General features: G+C 41.8%; 1 protein-coding gene and 1 long non-coding RNA gene across 3 annotated transcripts in view; both read left to right on the top strand.

Moving 5' to 3' along the window:
• UPF3A (UPF3A regulator of nonsense mediated mRNA decay) overlaps positions 1-16,992 on the top strand; it is a 49,756-nt gene that overhangs the window by 2,717 nt on the left and 30,047 nt on the right. For both annotated transcript variants that reach the window (XM_043536150.1, XM_037881271.2), the window contains exon 3: positions 14,082-14,188. In XM_043536150.1, coding sequence (XP_043392085.1) covers positions 14,082-14,188 — 107 coding nt within the window. The remainder of the gene's footprint in view (positions 1-14,081; positions 14,189-16,992) is intronic.
• On the top strand, positions 2,978-7,941 carry LOC122463848. The gene is made up of 2 exons (XR_006287498.1): positions 2,978-3,705; positions 5,413-7,941. It is a non-coding gene; the product is annotated as an uncharacterized LOC122463848 (long non-coding RNA).

Consider the following 16,992-nt stretch of genomic DNA (forward strand, 5'->3'; position numbering starts at 1 on the left):
CCCAGGTGTTGTACTCGGCAACGTCTCGTTCACCTCAGGCAGCTCCGCTCCCTACAAGCAGTTCCCTGTCCTTGTTGTCGGCGGAGCCACAGAGGGTCATCTGCTACAGGTGCTGCCCCCCGCAACTCCCATTGGCTGGGGGAGAGGGACAGAGATACCATCACTAGTTGCTGGGCAGAGTCAGCCATGGAGGCAGCACTGTTAGTTGCCGGACAGAGTCAGCCAGGGCGGCATGAGGCCAAGTGGGAGCGAGGGAAAAGGGTGGGAAATGGGCTGGGAGGTGGTGTGAATACCATCTTCATTGACATTGGCCCGCTGGGAGGATTTGAGGACTGGCACTGGCCCTAAGGTAAATTGAGTTTGAGACCCTGCTCTACATTCTTTGTTCCTAGATGTATACATTTACATTTAGACACGATTAAAACACATATTGTTTGTTTGCGCCCGGTTTACCAAATGATCCAGAGCTCTCTGAATCAGTGACCTGTCCTCTTCATTGTTTACCACTCCCCTAATTTTTGTGTCATCTGCAAACTTTATCAGTGATGATTTTATGTTTTCTTCCAGGTCATTGATAAAGTTGTTAAATAGCATAGGGCCAAGAACTGATCCCTGTGGGACCCCACTGGAAACACACCCTCTCAATGATGATTCCCCATTTACAGTTGCATTTTGAGAGTTATCAGTTAGCTAGTTTTTAATTCATTTAATGTGTGCCATGTTAATTTTATATTGTTCTATTTATTTAATCAAAATGTTGTGTGATACCAAGTCAAATGTCTTACATAAGTTTAAAGGACATTATATCAACCCTGTTATCTTTATTAACCAAACTTGTAATCTCAACAAAAATGTATCAAGTTAGTTTGGCAGGATCTATTTTTCATAAACCCATGTTGATTTGCATTAATAACGTTATTCTCGATTAGTCCTTTATTAATCAAATCCACTATCACCCACTTCATTATCTTACCCAGGATTGATGTCAGGCTGATAGGCCTATAATTACCTGCGTCATCCCATTTACCCTTTTTAAAAATTGGCACATTTGTGTTCTTCCAGTTTTCTGGAACCTCCCCAGTGCTCCAAGACTTATTGAAAATTAACATTAACATCCAATATATTACTAATTATTTCATTAGCAATTTCAAAAACAATTAAACAAAAGAAGAAAGTTAACTAACAAAGAATATAAATTGAGGTTGCTAATACTTTTATTTAATATGCATGGTGCCATAAATGTTAAGACAACATTCACTGCCTAACAAAACAAATTTCAGAAAGAGAGGAAATGTACAGTTAATGCAACCCAAATACCCTTAACATTGTCGTGAAGCAATGGTACATGGATATATATCCTAAATTAATAGAGTGTGCAGTGTATAGCTCTGCATATCTGACATTTTCTTCTTAGAGAATTGTCTCTAGTAGATCCAAACTAATGGCATGTCTCCACCTCTGGTTGTAACCCTGGAACTGTTTATTGGCAATGACTGTTGGAGCGCTGAGCCCCTCAGACATTGAACCACCAGCTGAGGCTACAAAGAGGGGAAATAGTTCCCAACTGCCAGATTTCCTTTCCATAATCTTACTTGTGTGGTTGCGCCAGACTTGTAATTTTTATTTGTAGCAGTTTAAGACAGTTTTAATTAGTTAAGTGATAGATTTACTGTAAGTTAATGTAGAGTAGTTTTGTTATTTAGTCTGTCAGTCTAGGCTACTCGTAATCCAACCTGAAGTTTGGCAGTCTGAAAAAAACAAGGATTCAAGGACGCTCTATCTGTAATGGATCAGCACTCTTAAGTGCCTCCATGTGTAGAAGTGGGACACTCTGTGGGCTCCTGTTCAGCCTGTGCTGCTCTTTCCAGTAGATAATGGAAAAATAACAAAGGCAGATTGAAACTTCGTCTCCTAAAGGAGTCTCTCTGTTTTCAATGCATTTCTTTGGCTATATGCCAGGAAATGTTTCAAGTTGTTTGATGGGCCAAAGCACTTAAGTCTGGGGCACAAGTCTATAGGGAGCCATCATTCCTAGAAAGATTAGGCAACTCAAAGCAGGTCATAGATTTAAAGTTTATTTTTCTCTCCTCGCATTCGTGAAAATAAATATTTTGCGTGCAGAAAGACTTAATTGTGAAGGCTACTGTCTGATCTTTGTCTGGCTTATTTAACTGCCTGTGTGCCAGGACTCTGGTGAAGGTTTTTGCAAACTCTGTCATATGCTGTGTCAATCATTGTCCTCTCCAATGTAGAAAATAACCTATAGAACATATATAACAGAAACACTGCCATATGGTTTATGTGACCAACACAGCTTTAATTTTGAGTATTGAGCACCAAACTGTCAAAATTGTCAAGTAAGTGTGAACAGCATTTAAATAGGAAAAAGTTCCATTTTGTTCATGGACATTGCATATGTAGAAAAAGAGACTAAATCGATTGAGTAAATTATTTAGTGTGAACTTTTTTCTCAGCTGTAGGGATACCCTCATGACTTGCTGATACTGCTGTCCCCATTCATGTATCTTTGAAGAGGCAAATCATTCTGTATTGGTGGAAGAAAAATGAGGGCACACTTAAAACACTTTTTAAACATTCATCTGCTTTAAAAATTACTCTTGACAATTAAGTAAAGCAAAAAGGACAAAGAAAATAAAGCTGCATTTTCAAATGTTATTTGGTTACTACATTTTTAGGTGTTGAAAGCTGTGAATACATATTTTTTAGAAAATAGAGAAAAGGAATACTGAAGACTGATATCTGTTACATAGGATGTCAGATTTTTTTTCTAATGCTTCCTTGACCCCTCTAGTAAACTAATGGTCTGTAGGGTTGGAGTGGGAGGCACTTTTTCCCTCTGTGATTTGTATTCAGATTCTGTGCTCTGTCATCAGTCTGATGTCTCCACAGAGACTTAGACCTCATCTACATGGAAATTGTTTTTGGTATATCTGAGTTTTTCGACATGAGCTGCCTTTTGTCCACACATAAGCAATCTTTTCTTGCTTTATTTTGCTTTTTATCCTCCTATGGTTAATCTGCTTTGGTAACAACATAACACAATTTCTGAATGAGTTACGCTGCTATAAAGTTCATGCGGATACATCCCCATTTGAACTGTACTACTTCAGGTAATCATCCCACTGATATTCCACACTGCACTGCTTCACATTGGACTGGTCTGTCTGGTTACCTGTGCATTCTCCAATGCACTGGGGTCATCTTGATTAGCTATCCACCCATGGTTTCATTGCTGACACACCCCAAGCCCATCTGAAAGGAGCAAATTCAATTTAATCTTTCCAGCTGTCACTGAAATGCAAAGATTTATAAGTGGCTAGCAGATCAAAAACAGGAAAAGGAGCACTCTCAGGACACATACCAGTGCTACACCAAAGCACTGCAGCAGAATTACAAAAACACCAAAGACAAAATCAAAATCCCAGTGCACACGTGTACTATGAAGAGCTGAATCCGATTTTTGCCACAGAGGCCACCACTAAACCCCAGTATACGTTGGATAGTTTGGTCACAATCTGCAGCGAGCCAGGCATGCCTTCAGAAACCCCACAGGAAGCCTTGTCCCCCCAAGCAGGAGAAAATTCCTTTAGACAACCAAGATTTCTTCAGCACTCCTTCCAGCCAGCCAGAGACTCAGTCAGAGACGCCTCCCCAGTGCCAATACTGCAGAGGGGACCTTATCCAGTAAGTATTAAGTACTATATTACAATTGTCTGTCCCATTAATGCCTGTTTAGGGGGATTTGGAAAACTTTCTTCTGGATACTGGCTGTGCCCTGGCATGTCTGGCAGATATTGTCATAGAATCATAGAATATCAGGGTTGGAAGGGACCTCAGAAGGTCATCTAGTCCAGCCCCCTGCTCGAAGCAGGACCAATCCCCAATTTTTGCCCCAGATCCCTAAATGGCTCCATCAAGTATTGAACTCACAACTCTGGGTTTAGCAGGCCAAAGCTCAAACCACTGAGCTATCCCTCCCCCCACAGCAGAGGGATGGACATGTCTGCCCCTATTCAGCACCCTCTGGCCTCCACTTGCTTGGCTTTTCTCCAGCTCCCGCAGCATGCTCAAAATGGCACCTAAGACAGAAAATTCAACTGTTAAAAGTGGATTTTTTAATCCCAAAGATATTTAATCACATGCTCATAGACCAAAACATGTATCCTCCCTAGTTTCCCATGCTGCTTGATGTTCCCTGCTCCTCAACCACCTCTGCCTCCTCTCCCTGCTTTTCATTCTTGTAGTTCAGTAAAAGATAGTGACCCTGCAGCTATGAAAAAAAAATTAAAAAGACAAATGCATTGCATCTGAGTCAGTTTTATTGTAGCAAAACAAAAAGCAAGAAATACACCAGTAGAAAATGCATTTAAACCCACAGTTTTGTCATTGCCCTGAGCTTTTTTAGATTTTAAGATTTTCATACATGTACAGTTAAACATGTTAAATTGGCCACTTGAGATTACAGAGGCTGTTTTAAGTCTTTTATGTTGCATAGACTCTATAAAGTACACTGGACCCTCGCTAGAACGCGGGATTTGGGATCCATGCGCGGTACTGCATTAACGCGGGGACGTTAAAATTAATTGCAATTAAAGTGATTAAATTTGGGATCCATGGCCGCGACCCCGTTATATGTGAATTTGCGCTATATAGATGTGCGTTCTAGCAAGTGTCCGGTGTATTTGTGATTTGCAGGTATTACAAAAGGCATTTTTTCATCAAGCACTCATTTGTTGAAGTATATTACATTGCTAAACCCATTGCATTGTTAACAGGACATGCCTCACAGCTGCAAAATTCTGTATTTTTTTTATATCACACTTTGCTCTCATCCCTTGGTATGATAAATGAGAATTCTAGGCAACGATAGCAATCTAGTTTGGCAAGCATTTGACAAGGCGCTGCTTGCTTCTTAGGGCCACCCACCTAGGTAGTGTTTCCCTTCCATTAAGCAACAGTTTGAGGGGGTACCATCCTAGCATGTAGCATGTTGCATATTTTCTCAGTTGTTCTCCGTTTACCTTTCTGCACAGGACCCATCTCTGCCTCTTAAGAATACACCTCAGGATAATATTCCCCATTTAAGGACAGCTCCCAAGGGTGTACATGCAATTACTAGCCTATTCCTTGGGGAACCCCACTCTCCATTCTTCTCACCCACAAAAATTGTATAAGGGGCTGTTTAAAGGGTATCTCTACACCATGGTGTAGGGACCTGATCTGAGGCAAAATATCTTAAATTGTCTTACCATCTTCTAGCACACCAGGCCAGACAATGGAATTCCAAAATTGATAATTTGATGGTAAATAATAGAAGTAACATTCTGTCATTGGTGGCATGATGGCTAATATTGGTACAGTAACTGCTTTATTGTTTCTCTGTTCTCACAGCAACTGGCATAGTATGGCCCACATAGAGAGGAGCGTTATCAGTATCTCAATGCCTGGCCAACCTCCAAGGGAAGAGAAAGAGGATGAGGGAAGAGATGTTTGCTGACCTCATGAATGGGTCCCAGCAGAAATCAAAACACTCAAAGGATTGGAGGCGAGTGTACACTTCCATGACAGCAACTCCAAGAGTTGATTTACCAACACCAAAGTGGTTAGTTACTGACCAGTAGCAATTGGATAAGGCAGTTTTCCAAATGGCAATGGCCACATACTTCTCCACGCTGAGAGGAACTGTCATATTAGTGATTTGGCACTGGAGATCTGGGGTAAGTTCTGTGTAGATTCCAGGGAACTGGCCTTCCACTTCCACTGCTGGTTATACCAGGACTGCAGTCAGTGCTGGCTGGCTAGGCCCAGAGACAGTGCTCCACAGAGTGAAGCCAGTCCAGTAAAATGTCATGCAGAAGTAACTGCTTGGTTTCATTCTCCTCCTCCTCCTCTAGCAGTATCCATGTGAAGTCTTAGTGGTTATAGTGATGGCATTCTTCCTTCTCCTCAAAAGCCACCTGCCTGCATGATTAACAGTACCTCTCGTATTCTGTTTGTATTAATCAGTGCCTACTTCATGGTGTTCCATGCTGCCTGATAGCAGTTTGAAAATTTGTTTGCAACTGAAACAGTTGAAAATGACTAGCTAGTGAAAACAAGACCGATTTTGGGATACTGTGGAAGGAATCATGGGAATTTGACACTAAGTCCCAGAAGCTCAGTAGATATCCCACAATCCAACATGATAAGCAAGCCATACTGCATTGAGTATAGAACAGTGCATCCTGGGATACCTGCCCAGAATGGTGTTCACTTTTTTCAAAAAAGCGTGATACTGTGTGGATGCTACAATTCACAAAGGAAGTAGCTTAAACCACTTCACACAAAGCAGTGTTGATGCACTCTTTTAGTTTAGTTATAACTATAATTATAGTGAAGAAAACTATGTTGAAAAAGTGTTCCCTGTAGACAGGGCCTAAGGGCCCAATCCTGTGGGTTTTTGAGTGCCTCTTGAAAAGCACCTAAGACCCTTAGAGTAGAACACATTTTGCAGAGCTTCCAAAGGACAATGGCTATTTTGGGGTTGATAGGGTTAGTATACTTTCGATCATCCAGAAGTTCATAATATCCCTGATTCTCCATTGCCTTGTACCTTATGTGGTCATTTATATGCATGCAAAGTGAAGGTCTTATAGATATATAATACTATCAATTCAGAATTACCAATTCTAAATTTATATCTCCTTTTCACTCATACACTTTACATATTATAAATGACCACACGAAGTGCAAGGCAGCAGATAATCTGGTCCAGTGTATTTTATCTTGACATCACAGTGTATGTGCAAAATTGTCAAATTTTGTTCCTCAGCTATATTTTAGTATGTGCATGGATGGGGAAATTTATTTCAGACTCCAAAATGTGTGTGGGAGGAGTGGGGAAAGAGGGGTTCCCAAAAGCAGAAATGCGAGAAAATTGACAGTTAATGTTCCTGTCACATCAGGGCACAAGGAGGAATCCCTTCATTTTCTGACTAATATCTATGGTAAAATTGTAGAAATCTTGGCTGTGAGTTTTCTCACTTTTGTGGTCTTGTGTTATTTCACTGTAGGTTGTGGGTTTTTTGGGTAAAATACACAAACCAAATGTTTCTATTCCCCCCTAGCTCTTCTGAACCCCAGTCTGTGACTCACACAGCAGTCCCATGTGCCCCATGGTGTCCGTCCCCCCATATTCCGTGCCTCCTGACCTGGCCCCACATGGAGGGTGCTGTGAGGAACACAACCTCTTCTCTTCCCTATTTGCAGCTGGGGCTGCCCCCCACCCCCCGGAACAGCTGCTCTTTGTTCTGGTGCCACAGTGGCCCCTGATGGGCAAAAGGCATAATTGCAGCACCTTTCTGCAGGGAAAAAATTTTTGCATAGCACATAAATTCTGTGTGGGTGCAGTATTCTCCCAGAAGTAACTATTAGGCACCTAACAAGGGGAGTATAAAATGAAACCTTGATAGCTTTCACACTTCTTACATTTCCCAGAGTACAACAGTGATCCCAAACTGGCTGGCCCTACCTCTCTGATTCATCTCCGAGAAATAATATATTTTGGGATTGTGGAAATGGCTTCATTTGAGGAATGAACTCACAATTGCTAAGTACTCTCATAGCCATACCTATTTATTGTAATAAACCAATTATAGCTAGGGGAGAATCCCACTTTGATAGTGCAACTTTGCACACACGTTTTTGCACTTTTGTGTGCTGTGAGTGGTGATTTTGGTCCATAATATTTAAACGTTTTTGTTACCATAAATCTTGTGGCTACACTGGATCCCTTCAAAACATGTAAGATAATTTTTGAAGTCTGTACTTTCCAGAACACAGAATCCTATCTACTCTTTCTGGTAGTCATATATTTAATCTCTGCTAACAGCAATAATAAATGCTTAATGTAAAATAAAATTCACTGTTTTAAATGTTTGACTCAATTGTGAAGTGTATTCAATCTAGCAAATATAAGTGTAAAAGGACAGAAAAATATTGCTGTTGCATGTGTCGGGGGAAAATAGATTGTGGTGCCAAAGCAGGTGGAAAACATCTGCTACTGAAATATTAGGTGTTTAGAAATGTTTCTGAGAGAGTAAATATTTTTGATTTTCTATTCTCTTTTACAGTGGTTACTGTTCCGTGTCAAGGTTTCTGATATTTTATAGGTAATAAGTGCCTGACCTTATAAAGTGCTGAGCACCGTCAACTCGCATGTAAAGTAAGTGGAAATTGAGGATGCTCTGCAACTTTGCAGGATCAGGACCTAAAAATGGCAAAAAATATTTTTATTTTCTGCAAACAGTGGAGTAGTAGTCCTAAATTCATACACAAAACCTGCATTAATAGGAGTTGTAACCATCATCTGCTTCCAGAGATATTTGGCAGTTGGTCCAAATGCATGTAAATCAGAGGCACAGCAGTTTCCTTAAGGGACAGAGAAAGATCTATAATGCTCCCTTCAGTTACACTTCTAATTTTTTTTTTTGACAGTATGAAATTGCAAGAATTTAAGGGATAAGGAAATAAGCATGAAATTGCTCTAATTTTCTCCACATCTGGTGTATTCAAAGAAGCCTATTTCTGCTTCATATGTTCTAGTGTATTTCTTTAATAGTTGAAATGTTTATAAAAATACATTAAACATGTTTTTCCGTTTTCCAGGCAGTAATTTTTCTTGGATGCACAATACGTTTTTGGCATGTGTACCAAACAACTTCATTTACTTAGTTAAGAATTTTATTAACAGATTCATTTTTCTTACACTAACATTGTCTTTAATTCCAGCATTTCTGCTTTGGCAGCAAAGAGCCACAAGCAAAAGTACTTGATATGAGCAGTTTAACTATGCAATCAAGTTAATCTTTAATACATACTAAAATAATTTAGGCCTTAGTTCAGTCAAGCACCTAAGCATGTGCATAACATGAAACACATGAGTACTCCTACTGAGACGACCAAGCACAGAGGAGGGAGCCCTCTGCTTCCTGGGAGGTGACAGTTATCCAAAAGTCTTGAGGGTTGCTCCAGCCACTAGCACAGTGGTTCTCAACTGTGGTCCACTGCTTGTTCAGGGAAAGCCCCTGGCGGCCCGGGCCAGTTTGTTTACCTGCCGCGTCCGCAGGTTCGGCCGATCGCGGCTCCCACTGGCCGCGGTTCGCCGCTCCAGGCCAATGGGGGCTGCAGGAAGCGGTGCAGGCCGAGGGATGTGCAGTTGAGAACCACTGCACTAGCAGCGCACACACGGTGCCTGTGTGATCTCAACTTAAATGTTCTTCAAATGTCAAATCACAAATCCTTTCTACTTATAAAGTAAACAAACCCAAGTTAATTTAATTATATTGTTTATTACTATATTCTGCATGCATATTGAAATTTATCTAAAAAGGCACTGACTGTTTCTCATTGAAATCAATAGGAGGGAAACTCATTCTGTCACAGTACAGCCTATTCACATGGTCATGGCTACCTCCGTATAGTACACTCAGTGCCATCCACTTGCATAGAAATGTTGAAACTTTCATCAATATAATTCAATTCATATTTATTTTTATAGATAAAATACATTTTTCAGATATAAATCTATGTCATTAACACTGTTTCCTTTAGACTGATGTCTTTCATTGAGTTATAAATAAACATTTTTATTTTTTAATTCATATATAAATTGAAAAATGTCTCAATTTAGGATCCCATTGGAATTAGTGCTCTTTAGAAATGCTAGATAATGAACATTTCATTTACAGTAAATGGGTATCCATCCCAACAGCTCTGTCTAATTCAGAAGGATCAGAAAAATTCTCCTTCAGATTTGTGTCCTCATGGATCCCACTCTAGCTGCACGTGTGCCCCATGTGCATAAGATTGGAATCTTTAAAAAGCAGTGTCTGTTAGACCACACCTGCACTGTGCACATCCTTGTGCCCCACATCAAGACATAAAGGGCAGAGCAACTGCACCTGTCCCTCCTTTCCCCCTTACTGTGTGGGGCAGTGAAATGGAACAAGTGGTGTCCTGCTACCATTACTGGAATCTGCTTCAGTCATGAATTAGCTGGCTTGTTAGGGTTAGCGCTCAACTTTAAATTTTCCACATTATTATTTTAGTTCCGTCATAACAAAAAAAATATGTAGAAACCCCTAAATTTAATTTTTCCCTCTATGCAATACAAAATGCTGGCATCAAAGCCCTCGAGCTTCAAACCATGTCCCTCCTGTGATAGTCTAATTCCACTCACAGATAGCCACAGCCCTTCTCTATTTTGTCTCACTGAGAGCCATATGTCAGACTGGTGCCCAATGTGTTGTTCATTCTCAACAAGAACAAAGTTCAGGGTCACGTGTCTGAATAATCCACGAGAGGAAATTCAGATCCTGAAGAGCAAGGATCAACTTCCAGGATGAATCTAACCTTTTCTAAGTCTCTGTCAGCCAATGTCTCTGCCAGCTAGTGTGCAGCACCTAAGGTTGGAACTGGCATACATCCTTGGCACCATCAGGCAAGGAACTGGCATCAAATACCACCTTAGTACTGATTACCACCTCAGCATCAAAGACTGGTACTGCCTCTTCAACAAGGCAAGAAAGGCCCAAACACCGGGATAAGGATGGTTCTCAGCACTTATCTCTTTCTTTCCATACGAAGAAGCACAAACGGTTGGAATATCTTACAGGAAGATCTGGATGACCTTGAAGCCTGGAGTAACAGAAAAGGGATGAAATTTAATAGTACAAAGTGCAAGGGTCTATAAGAATTTCTGGTACAAGCTGGGCGCTTATCACTTGGAAGTGACAGAGGAGGAGAAAGACCTGGGTGTATGGGTCAATGACAGGATAACTATGAGCCACCAATGTGATGCAGCTTTGTGAAAAAGGCAAATGTGGTCCTAGGATGTATCAGGCAAGGCATTTCCAGTAGAGTTAGAGAAGTGTTAATTCCATTGTACAGGGCACTGTTAAGACCTCATCTGGAATACTGTATACAATTCTGGTCACCCTTGTTCAAGAAAGATGAATTCAGACTGGAACAGGTGCAGAGAACTACTAGGACCATCGGAGAAATGGAAGGCCTGTCTTATGGGAGGAGACTGAAAGAGCTTGGTTTGTTTAGCCTAGCAAGAAGAAGGCTGAGTGGGGGTATGGTCGCTCTATGTAAATACATTGGCTGGGGGAGAGGGGTAAACATCAGGGAGGGTGAAGAGTTGTTTAAGCTAAAGGTCAGTGTTGACACAAGAACATTGGGTATAAACTTCAGAGCTCCAGCTGGTTACCTGCAGGGCTCAGAAAAGGATTTTCCCCCCAAGTTAACTGTGTCTCATTTAGTTTATTTATTTTATTGTCTCCTTCCTCTGATGCATGCAAGATGACCACATGGCTGTTCCATCCAATTTCAGTCCTTACCCTCCACCCCTCATTCCCCCTCTGTCTTCAGGGACCCTTCTCATGAAAATCAGCTAAAGGAAAAAGTGACTTCTCTGCTTTTGTAGTACCCCTAGAGGAGTTTCTGCTGGAGTGGAGGAGAGAAGCTTCTACTCCCAATATATCTTTATCCCTCCCGCTCCAAAAAGGGATCCTAACATAGACCTGAGAAGATTGATCAAATATATGAACGGTTTCAGATTTAGGATGGTAGTGCTTGCCTGCATTGTCCCTTCCCATCGGGTTCAACGCTGGTTCATGGCTCAGCTTACAAGACACATGCTTAAATATTGCCATCCACCCAGCCCACAGGAAGTACTTGCAATTCACAGTAGGGCCCCATCACTGTCAAGACAAAGTTCTACCATTAGGTCTCTCCACATTACCAAGAGTCTTTACAAAATGCCTAGCTGCACTGGCAGCAAATCTGAAGAGACAGGGTATTCACATGTACCCATATGTAGACGATTGGCTGATCCAAGGTAGGGGCCATGAGGAAGTTGCCACAGCTCAGCTCTGAATTATGTCCTTCTTTTATTCAGACAGCTAGGCCTCTTGGTCAGTTTTGAAAAATCATCTCTCAACCAACCAGAAACAATAAATAGAAGCCTTAATTGACTCCAAATCAGCTAAAGCATGTTTCAGAAGACTGATTTATTTATCTTCAGATGATAATTACCAGTATGAAATTGACTCCATCAACTACAGTAAGAAACTTCCTCAGACTTTTGGGCCATGTGTCAGCTTGCACAGATGATGCCGCTAGCCAGACTTCACCTGCATCTATGACAAGGATGGTTGTGGTTGATGTATCACCTTGCAAGATATCAAATGAACATGTGGGTTGTTGTCCCTATACACATTTTATCGGCACTGAACTGGTGATCCCAAGAGTGGGGTGCACTTCTCTGCCTCTCCTACACAGACATTGATCACAGATGCATCAGGTACAGGTTGAGGTACACACCTGGATCACCTCCAAATACAAGGGACTTGGTTTCAAAAGGACATGACTCTTCACATAAATGTTCTAAAATTATGAACAATCAGAATAACTTGCATGGCATTCCTGCCTGTTCTACATAATTCCACAGTACAGTTCCTCACGCTCAACACATCTGCAATGCACTATATAAACAAGCAAGAAGGTGCCTTTTAATCACCTCTATGTCAGGAGGCAATCAAGTTATAAATATGGTGTCAACAACATGGTATTACCCCCGTTGCTTTTTATCTGCCAGGAGTCTGGAATAACTCAGTAGACTTCCTAAGCAGACAGTTTATCACCACCCACAAGTGATGTCTGAAGAGCTCCATCATCAAGCCAATATTTCTCTGGTGGGGAAATCTCATTGTAGAATTGATTGGCACCAAAGATAATACAAAATGCCCAGCCTTTTCTTCTAAGGAGGCATGAACCTGGGATCAGTGCAAAACACTTTCCTCAGACCGTGGTGTCAAGGCCTCATGTAGGTACACATTTTCACTGATTTGCTTGAGTCCAATCAGGCAAGATGCAGTTGCACTGATCCTGATTGCTCCATATTGGCGAAGACAAGTCTGTCTAATTGTAATGGTCAGGGTGTAGGCCGCTGGGCCAGTAGTGTCCACTGGGCTGGGGTTGAAGGCAGGAGACAAGACTAGTTACCAAGCCAAGTCAAGAGACAAATACCAGGATCAAACTTGGGGTGGTACTTCCTGTGGTACCTAAACCTCCAGTAATTGTTGGTTGCAGCTTTACTCTCCAGTGATGATAAGGATATTACAGCCCGCCCTTCATCTCCGCTTTTTCATATTCCTCCTTATTTGGAATTCTGAATTGGTGGCAGAACTGTGGGATGGTTGCAGCAGTTCTGCTCATTATGCCCATGGCAGAGGGCCGGAGAGGCACGAGCACATGTAGGGCACAGGCATAGCCCCAGCACACGCTGCTTTTTAAACCATGCTGTCACATGGATGGGGACCATGTGGGTTCCCCAGAGATGACAATATCGCGAAGAACACAGTTATTATCAGGTCAGTAACCATTCATTCTTCTAGTGGAAATGTTTGGGTGTTGGCAATAACTGTAAATTACCTGCTGGATTTGTATACAAGTCTGTCAAAAATGAATCATTTGTTTTTATTTTTATATGTCCCAGGATATATTCTTGCTGTTTATCAAAAGGTTTCATCTTTTTTTAAAGATGGATGTCTGTAAAGACAAAGTGACAGTTTGGCAACTGCCAGTCAATCTAATCTCCCCCTCCCCAATATCAGCAGCAAAAGACTTCCTGAGCATGCTAAAGAAATACCCAGTGGCATTGCCAATATCCGTAGTTCTTATGTCACTGTCATGGGAAAGTGGGCCTACTGGCTATAAGGGGGCACAGAATGGAAACACATACTCCAAGATTTGAAAAAGGGACTTTTGTCTCCTAATTCAGAATTAAACTCCACAGTTGCCAGGGTGTGGAATATCCTGGAAATCAATTCCGTTTTGCTTGGCTCCTGTGATTTTGTAAGTGTGTGTGTAAAAGTTGCATTCTGTGATATGCAAGTTTAATGCAATCCTTTCATAAGATAAATGAGAATTATGACAGGATTTTTCTAATTTTGCTTCTTTCTTCATTTCTGAACATGACAATAAATAACAGAAAATAAAATTGTTTCTTGTTGCAGTCTGTATCCTCATCTCTACTCAAGAGCATACATTAATTTTAGAAATCCTGATGACATCCTTCTTTTTAGGGATCGCTTTGATGGCTATGTCTTCATTGATAATAAAGGTTAGACTATTTACATTTTTTTGAAAATCTCAGTGCAACCTGTTTATTACATATTTGATTTTTTTCTGGAATTAACACATATAAACCTGTATTCTTTGTAGCACTACAGGACAGTAAGTATTTTGGAAATCATTACTCAATATAAGTAGTTAATTACATACTAAAACATATAGTTAAAAGAGCATCAAGATTGCAAAGTCAAGCACTCAAAAGTTAAGAAATGCCAGCTTTAAAATTTGACTGGCAATCTTAATTTGGCTCCTTTGTGCATATGACATTGTCTTTATTTACATGGTCACATACTGTTTTTTCCGTAGGACTCCTGCCCCATTTGGTGCTTAAGATGGTGGTGCTCACCGAGTGGGTAGCTATTCAGTATTTTTGTTTTTTATCCTCATCATTCAGCATGTGGTGACATGCCTTATTTATCACACCATCCAAACCCTATTAATTTCTTCTTGGGCTTGTCGACCATGAGATGGTCGAGTTCAGGATCCTGACACAAGGAGGAAAGGAAAGTAGCAGAATACGGACCCTGGACTTCAGAAAAGCAGACTTTGACTCCCTCAGGGAACCGATGGGCAAGATCCCCTGGGAGAATAACATGAGGGGGAAAGGAGTCCAGGAGAGCTGGCTGTATTTTAAAGAATCCTTATTGACGTTACAGGGGCAATCCATCCCGATGTGTAGAAAGAATAGTAAATATGGCAGGCGGCCAGCTTGGCTTAACAGTGAAATCCTTGCTGATCTTAAACACAAAAAAGAAGCTTACAAGAAGTGGAAGACTGGACAAATGACCAGGGATGAGTATAAAAATATTGCTCGGGCATGCAGGAATGAAATCAGGAAGGCCAAATCACACCTGGAGTTGCAGCTAGCAAGAGATGTTAAGTGTAACAAGAAGGGTTTCTTCAGGTATGTTGGCAACAAGAAGAAAGTCAAGGAAAGTGTGGGCCCCTTACTGAATGAGGGAGGCAACCTAGTGACAGAGGATGTGGAAAAAGCTAATGTACTCAATGCTTTTTTTGCCTCTGTCTTCACGAACAAGGTCAGCTCCCAAACTACTGCACTGGGCAGCACAGATGGGGAGGAGGTGACCAGCCCTCTGTGGAGAAAGAAGTGGTTCGGGACTATTTAGAAAAGCTGGATGTGCACAAGTCCATGGGGCCGGAAGTGTTGCATCCGAGAGTGCTAAAGGAGTTGATGGATGTGATTGCAGAGCCATTGGCCATTATCTTTGAAAACTCATGGCGATCCGGGGAAGTCCCAGACAACTGGAAAAAGGCTAATGTAGTGCCCATCTTTAAAAAAGGGAAGAAGGAGGATCCTGGGAACTACAGACCAGTCAGCCTCACCTCAGTCCCCGGAAAAATCATGGAGCAGGTCCTCAAGGAATCAATTCTGAAGCACTTAGATGAGAGGAAAGTGATCAGGAACAGTCAGCATGGATTCACCAAGGGCAAGTCATGCCTGACTCATCTAATTGCCTTCTATGACGAGATAACTGGTTCTGTGGATGAAGGGAAAGCAGTGGACGTGGTGTTCCTTGACTTTAGCAAAGCTTTTGACACTGTCTCACACAGTATTCTTGTCAGCAAGTTAAAGAAGTATGGGCTGGATGAATGCACTATAAGGTGGGTAGAAAATTGGCTAGATTGTCGGGCTCAACGGGTAGTGATCAATGGCTCCATGTCTAGTTGGCAGCCAGTATCAAGCGGAGTGCCCCAAGGGTCGGTCCTCGGGCCGGTTTTGTTCAATATCTTCATTAATGATCTGGAGGATGGTGTGGATTGCATCCTCAGCAAGTTTGCAGACAACACTAAACTGGGAGGAGTGGTAGATACGCTGGAGGGTAGGGATAGGAGACAGAGGGACCTAGACAAATTGGAGAATTGGGCCAAAAGAAATCTGATGAGGTTCAACAAGGATAAGTGCAGAGTCCTGCACTTAGGACGGAAGAATCCAATGCACCGCTACAGACTAGGGAGCGAATGGCTAGGCAGCAGTTCTGCAGAAAAGGACCTAAGGGTTACAGTGGACAAGAAGCTGGATATGAGTCAACAGTGTGCCCTTGTTGCCAAGAAGGCCAATGGCATTTTGGGATGTATAAGTAGGGGCATTGCCAGCAGATCGAGGGACGTGATCGTTCCCCTCTATTCGACATTGGTGAGGGCTCATCTGGAGTGCTGTGTCCAGTTTTGGGCCCCATACTACAAGAAGGATGTGAAAAAATTGGAAAATGTCCAGCGGAGGGCAACAAAAATGATTAGGGGACTGGAACACATGACTTACGAGGGGAGGCTGAGGGAACTAGGATTCTTTAGTCTACAGAAGAGAAGAATGAGGGGGGATTTGATAGCTGCTTTCAACTACCTGAAAGGTGGTTCCAAAGAGAAAGGATCTAGACTATTCTCAGTGGTAGCGGATGACAGGACAAGGAGTAATGGTCTCAAGTTGCAGTGGGGGAGATTTAGGTTGGATATTATGAAAAACTTTTTCACTAGAAGGGTGGTGAAACACTGGAATGCGTTACCTAGGGAGGTGGTGGCATGTCCTTCCTTAGAAGTTTTTAAGGTCAGGCTTGACAAAGCCCTGGCTGGGATGATTTAATTGGGGATCGGTCCTGCTTTGAGCAGGGGGTTGGATTAGATGACCTCCTGAGGTCCCTTCCAACCCTGATATTCTATGATTCTATGAAGCTCATCACCATCGTATCTGAGTGCTTCACAAACATTAATGAATTGATCTTTATGATATGGCTGGGAGATAAGGTGGTATTATTTATCCCATTTTATGCATGGGGA

Source organism: Chelonia mydas, chromosome 1 (assembly GCF_015237465.2).
Source record: "Chelonia mydas isolate rCheMyd1 chromosome 1, rCheMyd1.pri.v2, whole genome shotgun sequence".
Classification (NCBI taxonomy): Eukaryota; Metazoa; Chordata; order Testudines; family Cheloniidae; genus Chelonia; species Chelonia mydas.